We start from the raw sequence: 13,534 nt of genomic DNA, 5'->3' as shown, positions 1-13,534 counted from the left end.
CACCCCTGCTGGTGCCCGTTGCCTGCTCCTGCGTTAATGAAAAGATGGAAGTGCCCAGGCGGCCGTGTCGTCATGGCAGCAGCGGCCCTAGCCGCGTTCCCGGGTTGGTGTCATGCGGGTGAAAGTGTACAATTCCGATACAACATTCCCGGGTGGTGTCATGCGGGTGAAAGTGTACAATTCCTATACAAGGTTCCCCGGGTGGAAGTGTACAATTCCTATACAAGGTTCCCCGGGTGGAAGTGTACAATTCCGATACAAGGTTCCCCGGGTGAAAGTGTACAATTCTGATACAAGGTTCCCCGGGTGAAAGTGTACAATTCCGATACAAGGTGCCCGCTCACAGCCCCCGCCTCGCCCCAGCGTGCGTGACACCGCACACGGAATTTGGGCACTACGTGACTCCCAGCCCTGCCACCTGCAGTGTCCCAGCTCGGACGCTTTCATGGAAGCCTGCACTCATTCCTGCACTCATGGACAACCACAGCTTCCAGAAGCTGACCTGCGGCAAAACAGCAATGTTCGCATGACTGGCTTCTAAACCTTAATAATTCACAATTCAGTGGCATTCAGACCTTTAGAGCCCCAGCTTCTCCCCATTCCCTGCCCCCCGACCCACTACCCCAGTTTATTTCACTGATTATTTGGTTTGAGACTTGTATTGAGAAACACAAGTTTTAAGCGACCTGTTGGCATTAGGAAACAATGTACAAACTTTTATTTGAAGAAAATGTCTCAAATATGACAGTAGCTTTGGTCATGTTAAAAGGAGGCCATCCAAGAACAAATAAAAATGTGCTGCTGTATAAGCATGGCCATATACAGGGTATTCAGATATTGGCTAATAGAAGCTGAGATTACACGCATAAAGAGGCCTTTGTACCATGCAAGTTCAACGCAATTGCATACATTCACTATAAATTTTCAGTTATTTTCATGCCAAATCACCTTTTGGATAAAAAGGTAAAAAAGAAGTAACATCTAAACGTGACCAAAATTGAACAGGAAAAAAAAAAACCTTGTAAGTACAGACAACATTTTTATTAAAAAGATACTGAAATTACACCTGCTCAAGAAGTGTCAAACCGTCTCTGATCTCCTTCAGCGGGAATTAGTGTTAAGCATTGTTACATATCAAAAAATACATCTCTGTTTTACAACATAGTACTGACATATTCAAAGTACTGTGCCAAATTATAAATAGTAAAATCAGGTTTTGAAGAGTTTCAATAGAGAGCAACTTAGGCTCACACAAACATATGCACGTAGTATAGTTACGTAACAAAAGTTTTATAAAAGGAAACAAATGTACCCCATGCCAGTTTGAATTACTGAGGTGGGATTCAGTACCTACAATGAAGACTGACAGTTCATTTCCTTAAATATATTTATTAGTCTCTGGAAAAAATAAGACAAAAATTTACTTTCACCAGAATACACACCATTCTTCACTCACAATCCGTTTCTCAGTCATGACTGACAGAAGCCGGTCCTTTTGAAAGCGTTGGGTTTTTTCTGAAGACCTTGCAATAAAAAAATTGGTCTACCAGACTTCAAAAGTTCAATCAGCTTCTGCTCAACTGCAGAATAATCCTACAAATTGCTTCTACCTAGAGTAATCTTCATCATCTGTCATCTGTAATTGTAGACAGTCACATCTTCCACTGTGACTCAAGGTGCAGCTACAAGTAGAGAAGTGCTTAGATACTCAGTCACTTCAAATACACTTGTTGAAGACTGCTTCTAGTGCATAATCAAGTTGAAAATCCTTTTACTGATCATAATGGTTTGTCAATAACTGTAACACCTCGAGGGAGGGAGAGAAAAAGGGATAAATTTTTAGGCAGTATTATTTTTAAAATCAAGAAAAAATTAATATAATACATTGCAAATAGCATTTAACTGTGCAGCAGCAACAATGCATATATTTTTCCCTAATTTCTCTTTGACACAAAGCTCTCTGAATCAGTGCCAAGTTATGAAAGTTTCTGTGACTAATCAAATTTAATTTTGCTATCAGTGAAATACATCCTTAACATTCACTTAAATAACTCATTTAAAAAACTGTAGTTATTGAAGGAAAAGATTCCTGAAACAGCTCATTTTCTAAATATCAAATCCCAAAGAACTTTGGAATTGGACCCCTTAGATTGAGACACACATTTCTTGTTAAAAAAACTAGTCATACCAGAATCATCTTTCTGACTCATCAAGTATGAGCCAAATCCTTCTTGATTACACTTTAATCCTTTTTTCTTCCTTGTAGTGAGTAATTATTTGAAGTCATCATTCAAAATGTACCATCAGATTCTTCCTGTCCATTTTGTTATCTTAGATTTTACCTTAGACAAGACTTTGTTTGGATGCTTTATCAAATGTTATACTTTAAAAAGTGCATTAACAATATCTATATGCCTTACCTGCATAGCTCCTTCCTGTACTCATACAAGATGACACAACTGTCCATTTATCAGTTGTTGGATTATAATACTCCACTGTTGATAAATTACAGGAACCGTCATCTCCTCCAACTACATACAAGAGACCATTTACAGCACAAACACCTGAAAAAGGGCAGGAAACCAGAATGAAAATTAATAATTGACTTCTACACCCCCTCAAAAGCATGTTTTTTAATGAAAGCAGCAGAAATCCAATTACATGCCATTCACAATTGACATTGGAACAATTTTAGTCATTGTTGCACATACCTGCATTCCTTCTGCACATGTTCATGTCTGCAACCTGCTTCCAGGTACTGGCAATGGGGTCAAACACTTCCACACTTTTTCTTACCAAAGGACCATCATGACCACCTACTGCATACAATAAATTGTTTAACACACCAACACCTGCAAACATATGAAAATATGCAGAATTAACCAGAGAATTATTTGAACGATACAAAGGAGAAACAACAAATATGTCAGCTAACATAAATCCTTCGTTAAGTCAATGTTGGAAACTATTTCAGAAAACATTTGGGTCAGGATGCATTAAAGCAGAGAGACAGTAACTACAGCAAGACACTGATAAAATGCCTTGCATGCCCATCTACCATATTGCAGCATACAAAGACCAGAGCTGTTCTGCAACAGAAGATTTAGAAAATTTTGGATGAAAAATGACGTGCAGGAAAATGAGGCTTGTTGAAATTTAGGACTAATTAGAAGTGACAGTAAATGAGACAATGTGCTCAGCCAGGATAACAGAAATCTGACAGGATGATAAAGTGTAAGTGAACTTTTAGAAAGTAAAAGCTGCGCAGTACAGAGGATAAAAGCTGAATGGATAGACATTATACAATAGGGGTGTTTCCACTGAAGTGTTGGAATACCTTGTAAACAGATGGAACAGAATTAAACAGTTAGCAGTGAGTACCTTCTCTGGGATTTGAAGAACACCAAGCTTCTTTCAACCAAGCTTCAGTTATCAAAATATCCAAAAGGATATTAAAGGGTGTCCTTTAATCCTAAGGTCTCCTTTACTTTACAACAAAAGTTTATCAATCTGTGAGCTTGGAATGAAGGCGTGAGTAAAGCTAGGTCTATCTACTTGCTATTTGGGCTGCACATATTGAAAAAATGGAAATGGGAGAAGCAGAAAGAAAGGCCTGTTTATTTATTACTCCCTTTATAATGTATTATTAGAACCAAAACATAATAAATTCCAGAAACGTAGGGGGTTTTTTGTATTAAAATTTCTGAGTGATGGACCATAAAGACAACTAAAAAAGCACTTCTATGAAAGTATACTGGGAAATTTAATAAATGCCACATTTAAGACTATGAAACTCAAAGCAGAGATACAGATTTGCAAATATAGCTCATAAAGTATTCCATGGAACCACTTAAAATCTTTTTGAAGGGAAACAACGAATATGAATGCAAAAAATCAGGTAAGTCCCTCAAAGAAAAAAAAAATATTGGAAGTAGAAAAAAAAGGAGAATAAAAGGAAAAAAAGAAGAGAACCCCAAGACCTTAATAATGAGCTGAAATATCTTTAAAAACATATCACTAATTTTGTTTTTAAGAGCCATTTCTATATGTGAAGAGAAACTACTCCTGCTGAAATGACTAAATTTTCTTATTAAAGAGACTGATTTTAATAACTAAAGAAGAGAGGAAGGAAACATGGAAGCTAATTGGTACTGTAAATCTGAAAAATAGCTTATTGATAGGACACTTTTAAATCATGCTATTTGGGGCTTTACCAGTGATATTCACCACTAGCATTTCCCCATATCCTTCCCAGTTAATTTAATTCCTCTTTTATTGCTATTATTTCTAGCTATCATGCCACAGTATAGTATGACAGCTTTTCTTTCTCCCACTCTGATCACACTTTATTAGAAAGGAAAGTACAACATTCATCTTTTGTAGAATTAAACATTACAGAAGGAGAGCTAATATTTTCAGTTTAAATATGGGATGTGACATAAATCCCCCCACCCATGCCTTCAAAAGAGTTAGTGGCCTTCCTATTCAGTGTGTAGAGCTTTCCCTCTGCCACATTGCCACTTTTTTCTTTCATAGCTCCTTATTTTTAATAATGTCCTCCCTTCCTCCATGGTGCTTCATTTTCCCTTAATCCCACACCCAGTTTCCAGGTCCTACCTTATTTCTTGCTCCTTCCGTCTGTATCCTCTTGTTGCCGTCTTCTGAGTTCTCCTTTCTTTGTTATTTTTCTTTCCTGCCCATTTTTCAGGACCCTGTCTTATATCTCTCAGCCCTCCCAAATGGCCTATATCTGGATCTGAAGTTCCTCCTCCCAATATGTTGCTGGAAACAGATCTGTCCCCGTATTGATCAACTGAGAAGCAGTGGGTACTAAAGAAGAGTAACTGAGGGTTAACCTCTGAAAAGTTGCTTTTGAGTGAAGCTGAAGCAGTAGGAACAGAAGAGATGAGCTTAAGTTCTTTGAGATGACCAGACATCCAAAAGTTGAATGCAGGAACAAAATTTTCTTTAGTTAGCCCCCATAACACCATCAGGACTGATTTCCAGTTGAAACAGTTCTGATGGGTTTGGCTATTTGGCCTCTACAGCCAAGCTCAATCAACAGTCACGATTTTCACATTACCACCCACTCCTCTGCCATGCAAAAATATAATTTTTTCATGTATTTAACAGAGTGGCACAGAAGAATGTTGATAACTTTACTCAATTATATGAAACTGGAATAACTGTCTACATTTAGTTTTCCTCTCCATTTTTTTTATCTGTGGACCAGGTAAAAGGCAGAAGAGAGTTGAATCATCAACACAGGGACAAGGGAAGAGAGGAGAGGGGTAGGAAGATCCCAGTAGTTAGTATATTTAAGGAACTAAATTTCAGAGTTGTAGAAGAAATTCAACATTAAAAAAAAATCTGAAAACATCTGCTATATAAATAGGCTACATGCACAACAACAGTTTGCAAAAACAGAGTATCAAAAAATAAACCCCAAATGCTGAAACAAAATGTGTGCGCAGGCAGACTGCAAAATGAAACTTTGTCACAACCCACCAACACTATTTGTCTTTAAAACTATTCTTGTCAGTTGCCCATTTTATATAAATATATTCCTCAAAACTTGCCAATATTAGACAGGAATATTTTCCAGTACCCTTACTGCAACTCTGTCCAGTTTTTAATCCAGAATTTACTTCCAAGAAGCACAGACTGAGTTACTAGAAGTTTCACAAGGCAACTGTGTTTTCTTGAGGTATAGTGTATCATGTTTTGTTCATTATCATCAAAGTTTTAGTTTAGAAATACAATTGAAATGTGACTTCTAGTAATAAGAGTTATCAGGTTGCTGATCTTGTAAGGATATGATGGAAGTATCACAGACTATCTTAATTTTAGTAACGAATTTAGTACTTTGATAGATTTCTTTTGAAATTATTTGAATTTAAGTTAAACATTATTACATTATTACATAGGTAAAAACTGTTCAGAGTTAACAAAGAATAATGGAAGGTAAGATTAAAAGTTGGGGTAATTATTAATCATATACTGCGCATACTAGAAGTCCATTCAGATTTATTTGTAGCAATATCTCTTCCCATTATGAAGCACATTATTGCAATCACCAGTAGATACTTGAAGGGTGTTGCTAAAAACCACCATTAAGTACTTGGCAAAAAAAGTGACTTAAGTACTAAAAAATAAATGTAGAAAATAATATCATGGAATTTGACTTGAAAAAGTCCATGGGAACGCATCTAGAGAAATAAAACAACTTCTGCGAGTTGAAAAAACCTGAAATACCAAAAGACAAATAGAGGACAGTGAACAGTAAATGAGATTCAAGTCCATAATATTAATAGATACTGAAAATGCTAAAGTCAATTTGGAGCTGTGGAAGCACCATTTCACTAAACAAAAGTGGAATACCATAGGCACTTTTAAAGATGTCTTTAAAGAGAATATACACACTCAGAATTGCAAGAAGGAAAAAAGAAATCCACAAAAAAAAAAAAAAAAAGAGAAGGGATTTTTAAGATTATAGAGAAATAAATGGATATACCTTGGCTAAATGATAAGGAAGGATAACATGTAGTAGGCTGTACATGTACAGGGGATGCAAACACCAGGTGATGAGAAGAATTACTGAAGGTGAAATAAAGGGTACATAAGTGGAAGTAATAGGATGAAACCATTAATACAAACTTAGGAATGAACAAGGACAAAATTTCCTGCAGTGAATCAGAATGCAGAACAAGTCCTCCAAAGAGGTGGAAACCTAGTCATAGTTCACTCGTAAAGTCAACCTGAAAACGCTGTTAGAATAATCAGCCCTAACTGGCAAAGAGATCCCTGTAGAAAAGACATTTTTTCATTCTTGCTGTATAGATTTTGATACTTAAGAATTGAGGTGACAGTGATTATTACAATCCATGAATATTAGTCTGTATGTTAAAAACCATCAGAAGTTGTGGGAAGAAGAGGAATATGAAAGTATGAAAAAAAAAAGAGGGATATTTACTCTTAACAGACTGAATCTTACTCAGTGGAACAGTTGTGCTGTGCATCTAGAACTAGCACATTCCATTAGACTCAGACTTTAGCTTACCTTTCATGGTTTTAGATACATTTTAAACCCACGAATTTTCATCTTTGCAAGGACAGCTGATCCTTGTCCACTAACCTGCTCCACTCCGCCTGGTGCTCATTTCTGCGACGTAGCTCCACTCGTTGGAATTGGCATCGTAGCATTCCACTGAACTAAGGCACTGCCGTGACGCTCCATCATAGCCACCAACAGCATACAGCTTCCCTGGGGGGACCAAAGGAGTCTGCCAGCTGCTAATGGACATGCCGGGACTGCCACACCACAAAGAGGAAGGCATTGCTCTCCAATTAGCTACTAATCAGCACCTGTCAATCACTTACTGAGATTCTACACTGTAAACACTTGAGGTTAGCATGCCACAGATCTTGTCGTTTTTAGGATGTAAAAGGCACGCAGTATCTAACAACAACAATGCAAGTCAAAAGATTTTAAATTGCCTAGCTGAAATACAAAGGTAAGGTGTTTATTAGGCATTGCTCAAAAGCAAGCTATTTCAAGTATTTTTGATACTGGAAGCTCACAAATAGGCTTCCTAGGAATATCAGAAATTTAGAATGAAAATCACTCATACAGTCTGCATTTTCAGATTAGAAACAGCAGTTGTTCCTATGCAGTTAAAGCAAACACCCACCCCTAAAACTGTTTTAAGATCCAAGAGCCAGGCCAGGCCTCCATTGTGCAAGTGACATCTGGGCTATTCACTACCAAGCTGACTGAAAAGTCAGCAGTTTTCCCGACACTGCCCTTGGGATTGTCCCCAGCATGCGGCCAGCAAGGTCAGCCACAGATAACAGAGCTGACAATACAGCAGTGCTGCATCACTAAAGACCAAATGATAAGGTCATCACGTCAGCTCTCCGACTTTGCTGACATACATAACCTAGAGCTTAGCAAGGTTCTCCTCAGTTAGCCTCAGCCACAGCTGAAGCTCTGAAAAAAAATTTAAAACTACTATGCTAAAAACTAGTCAAACCCAAGCAGAATGATTACATATTGTTCACACCATTTCAATTACAAGGTTGAGCAAAAACATAAATCCGAAGTATGTTTTCATAAGTAAGAAAAACTAGTAGGGTAAATGATTGCCTTTCCCTCTGTTCTTTTTTATATCATTTGTCAACTTACCTCCAACAACACCTACACCAACACTACTTCTTCTTGTGTTCATTGGAGCTACATGAAACCACTCGTTAGTCTTTAAGTTGTAAACTTCGACTGATGACAAACCTATGAAGACAATATAACATTTTCTCTATAAATCTAGGTGCAACATACTGTCTAGTTTTCAGGAAACTCTTCATATCTGAAAACTCAAATTATTTCATTCTAAGGATTGTTAAATACTGCACAAAAAGCACAACCTTTTTGTCCTTTAGAAGGCAATTACTGTCAACCCAACTTTATGTCTGAAAATGGGCAAATTACTGAAAACTTCTGTGGAGCTGTGAAAACTTCTTCCCGGGTTTATTTCCTTTCTTTTTAATTAAGACACATGCTTTCTCCTACATATGCTTCTATAATAGTTATTAAGCAAAAAGATCACTTCTGCACTAATTGTTTAATGCATCTAAGTAGAGAATGAACAGTGAATGTCTAAAGCCTTCTCACAGGTCAGAAAAAGCTGTTTATAATCTTATTTACACTACATGAAAATGCAGAAATCAATTTCCTTTGCAAACAGGACTAATTTTTCTCTCGTATCTTCCACAAGTTAAGGACTCTGACTATAGAAGGAATACTGGAAAGGAACCTGCCAAAAGTTCACTAGTCTTTAAGCCTGAACACTTAGGAGCAAACAGTCCACTTCTCAGGTAGGGGGATGTGACCGCTTAAGCACATTCCACACCACAAGATGCCAGGCTACCCTCATGCTTGGTTTCACCACAAGTACCAGCAAAAAGAGGCATTAAAATTTGAAACAATAATGTTAAGAGTAGTCAAAGCTATTCATAAGTGTCTCAGGCAAACATACCTGTACTCCCATCAAATCCTCCCACAGCATAAAGAAGGCCATTTAATACAGCTGCTCCCAGTGTGCTTCTCCTGTCTTGCATGTTAGCAACACTTGTCCACTGGTCCTTCACTGGATCATAGGAATCTACTGTACGAACTCTCAAAGAGCCATTGAAACCACCAACAGCATAAACCATGCCTCCCATGTACACCATTCCTAGAGCAGGGACATGGGAGGAAAGATGAGTGTTTCAGTCTCTCTGCCAATTAACTGTATTCTGTAACTGTGTTCTGTACTGTTCTAGTGTGCAGATACTTGACACAAACTACAGTATTCACTACATTTGTCGTGCTTTTGACAGTCCCCTAGAACCACACTTCATTCAGATTAAGCCCTAGAATTTCTAACACTTTTTCCTAATAGTGCACATTCCTGAATACCATGCTTGCTGAATTTCTTCTTGCTTAAATTGCTCAGCTGCTTTAAGATCACATGTTCATGTTTTCAGTAGTGGATTATCACTGTTTTACATTCTTTATATAATTTAATGAGATTAGGGTATTTAATAGCAAAATTAATCCTTATTACAATGCATTAATATTTAAATTTATTTATCCCTTGTTTCTGTAGGAGGTAATAAAGCATTTCATCCTACAGATTGCAAACTGAAGCTCAAATTAAGCACAATTGATCGAAGTTGTATTGTTCCAGATTAGCAAGTAATTCAATGATCAGTGAAGTCAAGGTTTAGCCCTTCTTAGATAAATATCTCAAGTACTGTTTCAGAGAACATACAATGCCTAAATCCTGAAGCATTACCAACCACAACAAAAAATTAGGCTTCCTTACCTGCTCTACATCTTCTGGAAGGCAATTCAGCAACCTGATGCCAGCGTTCTTCTTTAAAATCATAGCATTCAACACTGCGAATTGCCTTTGGAGCCTGTCCCCCAACTACCATCATCAACTAACAGGGAGATAATAATAATAATAATAACTGTTAGTTATCTGCATATATGAGAGCACCTGAAAGATCAAAAGAATGTTTAAAAATAAAGCAAGCTTCTGTACAAGAAATAATTGGCTGTAATAATTGTACAAGAAATAAATGGCTCTCCTATAGAAATTTGAGTCTTGTGAACCAGGTCAAATTAATTGCTAGGTGTTTTTTTTAAACAAATGTAATTTGTAGTTATTTTGTCTGGAGGAAATACCAAGGGTAGAAAAGCAGCAAGCAATCAGAATCTTGGTAAAGCTCTGACAAAAGAGGGAGACTCTGCTTTATCTTCACTTCCTCTTATGATCTCAGGTATGAGAATTCACCATCTGTGATGTGTAATGAAGCTGTGACCATCCATCACGTAACGGCCTTACCTTGTTCTTCTAAGAAAAATGAATTGAATCTCCTATTCCATTATTACCATTTTCACAACAGTACTACGAGAAAACTTTACTTCATTGTAAAGAAGAAAGTATCTAATGTTTGTTTTTTGCTAAGATGAACTAAAGATAAAATAAAAAATCTCAACACAGAAACTTCAGTCATACACATTCTTTGTTTTGGTTTGGGGTTTTTTGATTTTTTTTTTGTTTGTTTGTTTTGTTTATTTTTGTTTCTTTAAACAGGCTTACTTCTCCATAATTGTATATTTCGCAAAATAGCTGAAGCACTTACTAAAAATGTTCTCTGGGAGGGCAAGTAGTGGTGATTCTCTGTGTAGGTGGGAGGGTAAAACATCTATATCATAAGTAGCGTGGAGTGTAAAGGTAATCACTTGTTACATTTTTATGATAAGTAATTCTGATACAATTTTTTTACAGGAATACCCCAAGACACAGTCATGCTCTCATGAAAGTTTTTAAAATGCAGTTTGAAATAGTAGATACATTGGAAAAACAGGGGCCTTACCTTTGGAAGGCTGGCAGGTGTTCTCAGTTTTGTCCGTGTGCTTTTCATCAATGCCCGTTGCTCAGTTGGTAGCAAGTGATACTTCATAGCTTCAATGAGGTAATCTTTGCAAGCACTGCTGTTCTTAACCAGTATTTCCTCTTCAACTCTCTGTTTATTAATAGAAGTTTAACAAGGTCTGAGCATGTTAAGGAAGTAAAGCAGAAATCAGAGTCCAAAGTGTATTAAAGCCGATGATCTATCAAACAAATGCAGATTAACCTACTTGTTAAGACTGTAATTTAACCAGTAGGACACAAATTTGTGTTGGAAATATGTAGTCACTAAAAAAAAAAAAGTTAAAATATGCTGATTGTTAATTAGCAAGTGGAAGAATCAGTGATAGGCAAGGTAAATCACTTTTCTTACAATTGGGCACATTTCTTGATTTTTTAAATACAGACAGTACAGAATATTTTGAGGCGGAAGTAGCAGAGAATAATTTAACAAATTAGTACACCACCCCACAACAAGAAAAACCACAACAGAACACAACAACAAAAAACCCCAAATCCCACCCAAAACAACCCACACAAATTGGAGATTTATATCACAAAACCAGAATTTTTAAAATAAATACATACCAACCTACTTATGCCTACTAACCAGTGTTAATACTGAACTCGTATTGTCAATCTTAAATATTTGACCTGACACCAAAATATCCAAATGAGCTTATAAAATTTGAAAGAAATTATTTTATCTGAACCAGGTAATAGAAAGCTTCCTTTGTCATTAATTCCTAATCAGCTTAAACAACAGATATAATTCTGAAGCGGAAAATTCACTTATGAGAACAAATCCTTTATCAAAAGATGGCATTACAAACGAAACCCAACCTGATCTCAGCAAATTACATTGTTCAGATTCCTGGTGTGGTATGACATGCACTCAGCCAAACAGATAAATTACTTACACAAGTAATTCTCTACGTGGCAATCCCTCACCTCAGTGGGTGGATGTGCACATGAGTATGTGGTAGTGGCTGTTTGTTTACTTTTTCTATCACTAACATACTATTGACACTGTTGTTGAAATTTAAAGTTATTGATCTGGCATTAAAATAACGAACAGAAATATTCACATGCAGAATAATTAGTATTCCTTTCTGCTTACCTGGACTAAATACTCCCGGGAAAGCAAAGGCAGCCGAACATGCTCCATCAGACGTGCCATTAACTCCTGCCTTACATCTTTGTCATGGTTTACCCAGGCTATCACTGCTTCAAATACCTTCCAGAAAACAAACAAATCTAGTTCTTTGACTTACAGGTTCATAAGCATGAAAACATTAGTGTCCCTCCAAAAATAGTTTTGCTTATTCTAAAACTCCTAATGTAAGAACAGATGACAGTGGTAACAGGTCCCATTATTTCCATATTTATCAACTATAAAATTATGAAGGTGCATTATCGGGTCTCTTTTTATATCTACTCCTCTACTGGTGTTTCAAGGATAGCTGTGCTACATTGACAAAATGCACACAGTGACTTCATTGATACTGAAAACTAGGCAAACAAACAACACAGCAGCAGGAATATTACAGTCCTCATGCTTTTCTTCCTTTCTTGGAGAACTGACCTGTCACATCCCCGTTCAAATGACTAATCATTACTGAATCTTAGCAGGACAAGCGATCCTAAGCCTCGTTTTGCCTGCATTGCACAGTAGCTCATCATTCACTAGAGCATTAAAACCTTAATTATACTCTACAAAAGCAGCATCACGTGTATTTAGGTGATAGATCCAGACCTTTGGGCTATTACAGGAACAACAACATAGCTTTGCTAGTTGCTGTTTAAGCAGATAGTTCTTAGATTCAAAGTTTCAAACGTGAAACACTGCCTAACTCTACAAATGAGTATTCAAACACGCTTTTGTACACAATTTAGCCTCATTTGAGTACAACTACAAACTTCTTGGAAAAAAGAAATTCAAATAGATCATAACTGAATTTAAAAATCTCAAAATTAATGCATCCACAACCTGAAAGTCATTAGAGGTTTACAGAGACAGCCTGGGCTCACTGAAGAGCACAGTGTTTCAAAAATGGCTTTAAAAGATTGAGATCTAGGCTAAAGGTGAGCCAAAACACATTAAACTCTGGTTTGGTAATAACAAGCTGCCATGTCATCTCCTGTGCAACCCACATATGTTCAGTTAGGTTAAACAGCTCACATATACACAGAGAGCTTTAATACCTTTGTGGGACTGCTGATGTTAAAGTTAGTAAATGGCATATAATAGCTCTTCAAATTTGAAATTATTTATTCCTTGGTAAACCAAACTCCTGTGGATATGACTCAGCATGTGTTCTGGTTGTTCTGCTTGAAGATGAGAAGGAATTTCCATTTAATGTAGTTTTGGTTTTGGGGTTTTTTTCCCAAAGAAGGTAATGTGATTTAATATAGTTGTAGGATTTTTAAGAGTTGAGACTAGTTGTCAACATCAGACTGACAACACTTTTGGGAAGCATCCTTTAAACTTGAGCACAATACCTGCCTAATTTCGCTAATGAAACACAGAACACATCTGAAAAAGGGCACAAGATCAGAAGGAGCAAGCTCACTCT

General features: G+C 36.9%; 1 protein-coding gene across 3 annotated transcripts in view; it reads right to left on the bottom strand.

Moving 5' to 3' along the window:
• Positions 1–689: 689 nt before the first annotated feature.
• The window catches only part of KLHL2 (kelch like family member 2), a 54,426-nt gene continuing 41,581 nt past the window's right edge, over positions 690–13,534 (bottom strand). For all 3 annotated transcript variants that reach the window (XM_054632554.2, XM_077177277.1, XM_054632557.2), the window contains 9 exons: positions 12,079–12,195; positions 10,924–11,073; positions 9,864–9,981; positions 9,033–9,230; positions 8,186–8,287; positions 7,136–7,264; positions 2,712–2,852; positions 2,421–2,564; positions 690–1,807 (listed from right to left, as the gene is read on the bottom strand). In XM_054632554.2, coding sequence (XP_054488529.1) covers positions 1,779–1,807; positions 2,421–2,564; positions 2,712–2,852; positions 7,136–7,264; positions 8,186–8,287; positions 9,033–9,230; positions 9,864–9,981; positions 10,924–11,073; positions 12,079–12,195 — 1,128 coding nt within the window. In that variant the 3' untranslated portion in view covers positions 690–1,778. The remainder of the gene's footprint in view (positions 1,808–2,420; positions 2,565–2,711; positions 2,853–7,135; positions 7,265–8,185; positions 8,288–9,032; positions 9,231–9,863; positions 9,982–10,923; positions 11,074–12,078; positions 12,196–13,534) is intronic.

This window comes from Agelaius phoeniceus, chromosome 4 (genome assembly GCF_051311805.1).
Source record: "Agelaius phoeniceus isolate bAgePho1 chromosome 4, bAgePho1.hap1, whole genome shotgun sequence".
In the NCBI taxonomy this organism is placed as follows: domain Eukaryota; kingdom Metazoa; phylum Chordata; class Aves; order Passeriformes; family Icteridae; genus Agelaius; species Agelaius phoeniceus.
This window is presented reverse-complemented; position numbering and strand designations above follow the sequence as displayed.